We start from the raw sequence: 9,407 nt of genomic DNA on the forward strand, positions 1-9,407 counted from the left end.
AAGTATTGCATTATTGCAAGATGAAATTCAAATCACAAAATGTCTAAGGAAACTCTTCCAAAATATTTAATGGTTAGTTTGAATTGACTTTTGGAAAAGTAATTATAATTTTTTTAAAAAACATTTTTTAATAAATAAAAATTATTTTATATTTGATTAAGTTTTTAAAAAGAGTTTTCAAGTATTAAAAACGTATTTTGTTTTTACTTTTTTTTAATAAAATATTATTAGCTTTTAGAAAAAGTAAATAATTTTTTTTATAAAAATACTTTCTTTTAAAGACGTATCCAAATTCCAAATAGATAAGAAGTTGATGCAAATCAATCTACTAAAATCTTAAGAAAAGAATGTAGTCAATTCTTTTATTTATTTTACCTTTCAAAACTCTTTTTTTTTTTTTTTGTTTCTCACGATTCTTTTCAATCCGACAATTAATCCGTTACAAACCTGAGTTCCATATTTAAAGGTGTTGTTACCTTTCAAAACCTAATTAAATACTTTTTATTTCTTCATTTGTTGTCCACTTCTAGAATTTTGCTTTTTCAAGGAAAAAAGAAAAAAGAAAGTGTTCGCGTAGCAAATTAATTACAAATTTTTTCAATCATGCTCGTTATTATTGGTACTCTAATCAACATGAAATAAATGATAAAAGCGAATAAATGAATAAAGCAATTAAAAAGAGAATTATTATTATTATTGTCCTAATCTAAAGATAATTATGTAATTTTTTTTATATAACTCCACCAAATTTTAATCATTTTTGTTAATTCAAATTCAAATAAATATTTAAAAGTGAACATACAGAGAGTAAAAAAGTATACATTCAGTCCCTTTTCTTTTCTGTAAATGAAGTCAGAAATATATATTAAGCTCAATAATAATACAACTAAGGAACTCCTGTAACCTGTTTGTTGTTTTCTTCAAACAGTAAATCGATTAGAAGACAAGAACAAGACGAAGGCCGAACAATCCAACGGGAGAATGCAATTTGACCACTTGATGATAAGTGGCAACAAATGCAAAATCACTCTCACAAGTTATAACTGACACAAGACATACCGCTCTAAGAAATATTTTGCCTAGTTTGACAATGTTTTCAATAAAAAACCTTAGATTCAAAATCTTAAACATGGCAACTATGAGTCACTTCCAGGCAGACACATTCAAATTCTATTGCTATATTACCAACATCCAGTTGTCCACTATCTCTCACTCTCCAACCAGAGTCATTTTAGAGTTAAGACTGCACTACTGCAGTGCAGAAAAGTGTTCAGCTTCCAAGTTTCAGTTTCACAGATTTTAAATTATCAAGGGGTTCATCAATTTCTTCCTATAATTTTCCAGTTCTTCTAATGGTCTGCCATAAGATGATTAATTGTGTAGAACGCCACTGTTAGAAATTAAAATATGAAGCTACCCACCAAAAGTTAACATACAAAACTATACCTGCAAATATATATATGAGCACACTCATTATCAGTGACTGTATGGAATACGAGATATTTTACTGGAGAAATTCGCATGAGACTACACACCAGAACTTTCAAGTGATGAACGATCAATGTGACATTTCATCAAACTGCTGTCTGTAATCAGCTAACCCCTGTAGACACAAACAGCAGCATACAACAGGGCTATTAGCATATCAGTTCAAAAGAGATTGATATAGTAAGTGAATCAGGACATTCTGACACCATAAAATAAGAAAAAGAACTCAAAAGTAGTCAAAGAAAAAGAGATTGAGATAGCAAGAATATCTCTCATCTATACCATCACTTATGTAAAGACAGAACAAATAAAAAACTATCGTTGGTCATTCCTTTGACAATAATGGCACACAAGCACATTGAAAACCATGTAAAGCAGCTTGTTTGGTTTTCTAGAAGACTATAGTAAAACTAGAAATGAAGTCAATCGATGGAAGAAATTGAGGGATCTGACAAAACGAAGACATAAGACCTGATAGCATACATCATATAGATATCATAGTAAATAAGTAAATAACAATTTAATTATTAGGGTAAGTGATCATACCTGAGTATATGCATAAACACCAACTTCTGTAGTCCCCACAGGACTGCCTCTACTGATAAACTTCCCCTCTTTGTATATGTAAAGCAATGGTACCCCAGTTGATAGTTCTAAATTCATGACCTGTTTAGCCATGAAGAAGTGAAGATGAAATTAATCCTATATTATTTCAAACAAAGAAATTAGTATTACAGAAATAAGATAGTTGCAAATTGCGGTATGATACCTCTTGAGAGGTTAATTTTTCAAGGTACATTATAATAGACCTCAATGAGTTTCCATGAGCAGCAACCATCACATGCCTTCCAGATTTTAGTTGGGGTTCAATCTACAATGCATGGTTCTGAATATCAGCAGCTCTCATGGAAAATTAAAATGTTTTAGTTCCCAGAAACATATCAAAGTCATAGAAACCAATATTAAACTTTGACTCGACGGAAGAAATTGACACCCTTACAAAATCTTTAAAATAGGCAACAGCTCTCTCTGAACACATTTCCAAGCTCTCACCCTTTGGAGGAGGAATATCAAAACTGCGACGCCACTCGTGCACTTTCTCCTTCCCATATCTTTCGGCAGTTTCCTGCTTGTTAAGGCCCTGTAACTCCCCATACCTATAGAAGTAGCATAAGGAATGACACATCCATCCTCTTAGTATGTATGGGAACAAGCAATAAACAATGGAAAAGATTAATAACTGCAATTCTGCATACATTCTTTCATTCAACTGCCAAGCTGTTATAACTGGAATAGACTGCTTTGTAGTTTTTTCACTGTAAATTCGAGTCCAAGCAGTTGCCTGTTCACTCTCATTATGGATGATTATTGGAACCTGAAGAGTAAACATTTGATTTGATTAAGAAATCCAGGTTCCAAATTCCACTAGTATTTTAAGAAGAATAATAAGTAATTTATGTTAACACCTTCTTCTGGTGGTGCTGAGTCATTGAAAGCATGGCGGTCATCTTGGCTCGAATCAAGACAGAAGTGAAAATAATATCTATGGGTATATAGCTGATCCTCTTACCAGCTTCAATAGCTTCCTCCACACCCTTCCTTGTTAAAGGCACATCACAGCACCCAGTGAACAAGTTCTTTTCGTTCCACAAGGATTCACCATGACGAATCAATATCAAAGTACTCTCACTCTCCCTCTCACTCTCACCTATCCCACACAATCAAAATCAAATGATACATATTACGAAGCAATGCATTATACCTCTGTTGCATGATATAAAAAAAATCAAGAATTCAAAAATGCTTACTAGGTGATTCGTGACGGTGAGAACTGATAATAGCATCAGAGATGAATGCGGCGGGGTCGTCAGAAAAGGATGATGATCCGCGAACCTTGTGGCCGTGCCATGAAAGAGAGGAGGAGGGAAATCGGAGAGAGGAAGACGCGAACTTTCTAGAAGAGGGAATGCAGCAGGAACCTTGAAGCCCCCAAGGGTGGTTTAGAAAAGTAGCGGCCATGAATCTTGGGATCGTTAAATTCAAATCAATTTAAGCATGTTAATTACTGTTAAACTATACATCGTAAATCCACAACAATAAATGTAGAGAAAGAGAAATCAAGATACTGACAAGGATGGGGCCGAAGATCGGACGCAAGTTCCGATTTGGAGAAGAGCAATGCTGAAAAGTAAAAACAGACTATTTCATTCAACTAATTTATTCGGAGACTATAAAACATTAAAAATTAATCATCAACTCAACTCAGTTTTAATATATTTATATATAAATTTTAATTCATTTTTTATTATGTATAGTTTGCATTTTGGTGTCACTTTTACATCATTTTACAAATGGATAAAATATGATGTGAACAAAAAGTTTATACCAAATAAAAATAAGGATAAAAAACGTATTTAAGCCAAGAAAAGGATGTTATTACACTAATAAATTAAATAGAAATCTGATTATCAATCAACTAAAACATATTTTAATGTAATTCGAAGCAATTTGTCTCAAATTCCAATCCTACATAATTCGAAACAATATAGTTTGAATTATGCCCAAGCTTTGTGTACAGGTAATTTGAAGCTACTTGGTTCGAATTACAAAAGTCAAGGTTGCGAGAACCGGACCGGTCAATGAACCGGTGAAGTTACTGGTTCAATGATTCAATGGTTCGACCGGGGTTCAACTGGGATTCAACCGGTTTAATTAAATATTAAATAAAATTATTAAAAAACCTAAAAATAATTTTAAATATATTAATTTAATAAAAAACCGTTAAAAAACCGGCCGGTTCGACCGGTTTATCGGTTAACCGGCCGGTTCGACCGGTTTTTTACCGGTTTTTTGCTGGCCGGTTTTTGAGCTTACCCGGACCGGTTAACTGACCGGTTCCCGGTTTTTCCGGTTGAACCGGCCGGTCCGGTCCGATTTTCAGAACCATGACAAAAGTATAATTCGAAGAAGTTTCATTCGAATTACTAGTAACACGTGATGTCTAAGGAATTCGAATGAGTCTGTTTCGATTTACTAAGAAATTAAGTTCTATCTATAAATAAAATTTGAATTATTAAATTTAATACAAAATCAACCTATATAAATATTAATAAAAATTTTGTAATAAAAAAAGAGTACTTAACTTATCAATTTTTATATGTTATTTTTAAGTTAATAAATAAATAAATATTAATTTTTATTATAATAATAAAGAATTATAGCATACTAAAATAAGATACTAAAAAAATATTATATAATATAAAAAATATACTAAAAAAAAGTATAAAACACGATTATAACAAATTAATTTTAGTATAAAATTATCAAATATAAATTAATTTTAACTCCTATTAGTACATTGAATTAAAAATAACATATAAAAATGTACTTATAATTATTAAATTTTAATAACATATAAAAATTTAACGACTTTTTAAATACTCTTTTTATAATAGGAGTACATTTTTATATACTTTAAATACTTTATAAAAACAAAATTTAAATACTTTATAAAAAAATTATTTAATAAAGTGTTGTGTATATTTATCATACAAAAATAAAGTGTTGTGCCAATATAATAACATTATAACATTTTAAATCATTTTTTTTCTAGAATTTTATATTAAAAACAGCACATGGAAAAGCATTATTGGTATTCTAAAGCTAACTTAATTAAAAAAAGATAGAATGTACATAATTAGGCTAATTTTGTTTAATATTGATCAAAGATGTGTGTTACACTAGGTTATTTGGTTTCAGGTAAATTTTACTCTACTATATTTTTTTTTTTACTTTTCAGAAGACACAAATCTAAAAAATTTTATAAATCAATTTAAAAGAAAACATCATTGATATTTTCATTAAAAATTTAATTGTATTCGTTTTCATCTAATAACATATAAATCATTTTAGAATTGTATATTTTAAATTATATATTAACTGTTATATTCTAGAACAATTTATATTTTGAAGTGCTTCGCACATAAGTCGTCATAAGATATTAAACTTTTAAAATCAACCTTATTCTTGTATGGATACCTGATAGGAGAGCTTGGTCCCTGGGAGTCGACGTCGAGTTGTTATCTTCGGTGCCGACCTTTGAGCTTTTGTGGAAGTCCGAGTTTTTCTCCAAGGAGATGTCCAATTGTGCAGAGCGTGAGCAAGGAACAAGGGGGGAGTGTACCTGCAAAGGCACTCCAAAGATTAAGTCAATATTGAAAATTCAATGTCCCCTTTGAAGATAAAATATTATACCTTTATAGGTGAGATAAAACAGGTCGGTTACGTTTCTATTTATCATCTGAATTGAAGATCAATTAATAGGTTTTAACAAGTGATAATGTCTGATTGTAACGTATAATGTCGAGTTATAACGTAAAGTGCCAAGTTATGGTGCATAATGCCGAGTTATTGTATATAATGCCGAATTATGACATCGGATTTGTAACGGTCGTATCATAGCCCCCAAGCTTAGCCTGGCTATAGTTTGATAAAGCAGGTTGAGCTTTTTTTTAGTTATAACTCGGCGATTTGAGTTATAGGTATGGAGCCCCCAGATCAACTTACTTTATTAAAATAATGAATAATTTGAATTTTCAGACGTAATTTGAAGTTAACATGTATTGGAAAGTGTAGTAGTCTTGTCATTGATTGTGCCTTTGATTTTTCCAATGAAATTTTGAACCGTTGATTTAATAGATGCAACTGTTAGGTTTTTTAATGGAACCGAGTAGTTAATTTGAATAGTTGCTGAGACGATGTTGATAAAAGTGAATTGGTTGGGCGAGAATATTGAGTTAGTTCACCGTTGTTTGGTGATTTGATTGAGTTTGATTGCGCATGTGTAAACGATGCGACTTTGAATTGAAGAGTTGTCGCGAATGGATAAGTGTTTGTACTTGTATGATATGTGATTGAGTTTGTTGACTTTTTATAGTCATAGTTCGGAATTGAAGACTGAGTTTGATTGCCCATGTGTAAACGATGCGACTTTGAATTGAAGAATTACCGCGAATGGATAATTGATTGAAGATTGTGTTTGATTACGCATGTGTAAACGATGCGACTTTGAATTGAAGATTTATCGCGAATGGATAATTGATTGAAGATCGTTGATAGTCATAGTTCGGAAGATAGTTGATATAGATTTGACAAAGAGTGATAATGATTGATATAGAAATGATACTGATTGATATAGCTCGGATAATTATTGATATAAATCTGAAAATAAAGATAATAGATATAGATTTGAAAATAGAAAAACAGATATAGGTCAGCGAATAGGGATAACAGATATAGGTCGACAAATAGAGATGACAGATATAGGTCGGCAAATAGAGATGACAGATATAGATCGGAAAATAGAGATAACAGATATGCAAATAGAGATGATAGATATGGATCGAAAAATAGATATAACAGATATAGATTGGCAAATAGAGATAACAGATATAAATCGGTAAATAGAGATGACAGATTTAGATCGGCAAATAGATATAACAGATATAGATCGAAAAATCAGATTTAGATCGGCAGATAGAGATATCAGATATAATTTGGCAAATAGAGATATCAGATATAAATTGACAACTAGAGATAACTGATAAAGATTGGCAAATAGAGATAACAGATATAAATCAGAAAGTAGAGATGACATAAATAGATCGGCAAATAGATATAACAGATGTAGATCAGAAAATCAGATATAGATCGGCAAATAGAGAGATCAGATATAAATTGGCAAATAGATATAAGAGATGTAGATCGGAAAATCAGATATAAATCGGCAAATAGAGAGATCAGATATAAATTGGCAAATAGAGATATCAGATATAAATTGGCAACTAGAGATAGCTGATAAAGATCGGCAAATACAGATAACATATATAAATTGGAAAGTAGAAATGACATATAGATCAGAAAATCAGATAACAGATATAGATCGGCAAATAGGGATAACGGATATAAATCGAAAAATAGAGATGACATATAGATCAGAAAAATAGAGATAACAGATATAGATCGGCAAATAGATATATCAGATACAAATTGAAAAATAGAGACGACAGATATAGAATTAAAAAATAGAGATAACAGATATAAGTTGAAAAATAGAGATGACAGATATATATTAGAAAAACATATATAGATCGACAAATAGATATAACAGATATAAATAGGCAAATAGGGATAACAGATATAAATCGGAAAATAGAGATGATTGATATAAATCGGAAAATAGAGTTGACTAATATAAATCGAATAACAGAGATGACTGTTATAGATCGGCAAATAGAGATTTTTGATATAAATTGGCAAATATAGATGATTGATATAAATCAGACAATAGATATAGATCAGCAAATAGAGATGACTGATATAAATTAAAAAATAAAGATGACTGATATAGATCAGAAAACAGATATAGATCGGAAAAACAGATATAGATCGGCAAAACAGATATAGATCGACAAATAGATAAACCAGAGATGAATTGAAAAATAGAGAGATGATAGATAATGATCGAAAAAGCAGATATAGATCGTAAAAACAGATAAAGATCGGCAAATAGATATACCATAGATGAATCAAAAAATAAAGATGACAGATATTGATCGAAAAAGCAGATATAAATCGGCAAATAAATATATCAGATGATTTGAAAAATACAGAGATGACAGATAATGATCGAAAAAGCAGATACAGATCGGCAAAACAGATATAGATCGACAAAATAGATATAGATCGGCAAATAGATAAACCAGAGATGAATTGAAAAATAGAGAGATGACAGATAATGATCGGAAAAACAGATATAGACCGAAAAAATAGATATAGATCGGCAAATAGATATACCATAGATGAATTGAAAAATAAATATGACAGATATTGATCGGAAAAGCAGATATAGATCGGCAAATAAATATATCAGATGATTTGAAAAATACAGAGATGACAGATAATGATCGAAAAAGCAGATATAGATCGGAAAAACAGATATAGATCGACAAAACAGATATAGATCGACAAATAGATAAACCAGAGATGAATTGAAAAATAGAGAGATGATAGATAATGATCAGAAAAACAGATATAGATCGGTCTTTTTCGGGCCTTAATGATTTACTATATGACCTTTGTTTACAAAGGTGCAGGTAAGTTTGAAGCCATTGGAAGGAAATGGGGCTTATAAAAAGAAGGGTGTTTATTTCGAGGCCCCACGGTGGGCGCCAATTATTCTTGTATGGATACCTGATGGGAGAGCTTGGTCCCTGGGAGTCGACGTCGAGTTGTTATCTTCGGTGCCGACCTTTGAGCTTTTGTGGAAGTCCGAGTTTTTCTCCAAGGAGATGTCCAATTGCGCAGAGCGTGAGCAAGAAACAAGGGGGGAGTGTACCTGCAAAGGCACTCCAAAGATTAAGTCAATATTGAGAATTCAATATCCCCTTTGAAGATAAAATATTATACCTTTATAGGTGAGATAAAATAGGTCGGTTACGTTTCTATTTATCATCTGAATTGAAGAGCAATTAATAGGTTTTAACAAGTGATAATGTCTGATTGTAACGTAAAGTGCCGAGTTATGGTGCATAATGCCGAGTTATTGTATATAATGCCGAATTATGACATCGGATTTGTAACGGTCGTATCATAGCCCCCAAGTTTAGCTTGGCTATAGTTTGATAAAGCAGGTTGAGCTTTTTTTTTTAGTTATAACTCGGCGATTTGAGTTATAGGTATGGAGCCCCCAGATCAACTTACTTTATTAAAATAATGAATAATTTGAATTTTCAGACGTAATTTGAAGTTAACATGTATTGGAAAGTGTAGTAGTCTTGTCATTGATTGTGCCTTTGATTTTTCCAATGAAATTTTGAACCGTTGATTTAATAGATGCAACGGTTAGGTTTTTTAATGGA

The 9,407-nt window shown here is 31.3% G+C and overlaps 1 protein-coding gene across 2 annotated transcripts; it reads right to left on the reverse strand.

Moving 5' to 3' along the window:
• Positions 1–832: 832 nt before the first annotated feature.
• Positions 833–3,686, reverse strand: LOC130976508 (2,3-bisphosphoglycerate-dependent phosphoglycerate mutase 1-like). 2 transcript variants are annotated; one of them, XR_009084696.1, is made up of 9 exons: positions 3,619–3,686; positions 3,297–3,511; positions 2,955–3,196; positions 2,745–2,863; positions 2,489–2,645; positions 2,258–2,359; positions 2,035–2,154; positions 1,447–1,603; positions 833–1,357 (listed from the first exon to the last, which is right to left on the reverse strand). XR_009084696.1 is itself a non-coding variant. In XM_057901386.1 (9 exons), exons 2-8 carry the CDS (start codon positions 3,505–3,507, stop codon positions 1,559–1,561), a joined length of 996 nt encoding a protein of 331 aa, XP_057757369.1. In that variant the 5' UTR covers positions 3,508–3,511; positions 3,619–3,686; the 3' UTR covers positions 833–1,446; positions 1,536–1,558. The 2 variants fall into 2 exon arrangements, 1 of the variants encoding a protein (XP_057757369.1); XM_057901386.1 differs by having other exon boundaries at positions 833–1,446; positions 1,536–1,603.
• Positions 3,687–9,407: the final 5,721 nt, after the last annotated feature.

The sequence above is a fragment of the Arachis stenosperma genome, chromosome 4 (assembly GCF_014773155.1).
Source record: "Arachis stenosperma cultivar V10309 chromosome 4, arast.V10309.gnm1.PFL2, whole genome shotgun sequence".
In the NCBI taxonomy this organism is placed as follows: domain Eukaryota; kingdom Viridiplantae; phylum Streptophyta; class Magnoliopsida; order Fabales; family Fabaceae; genus Arachis; species Arachis stenosperma.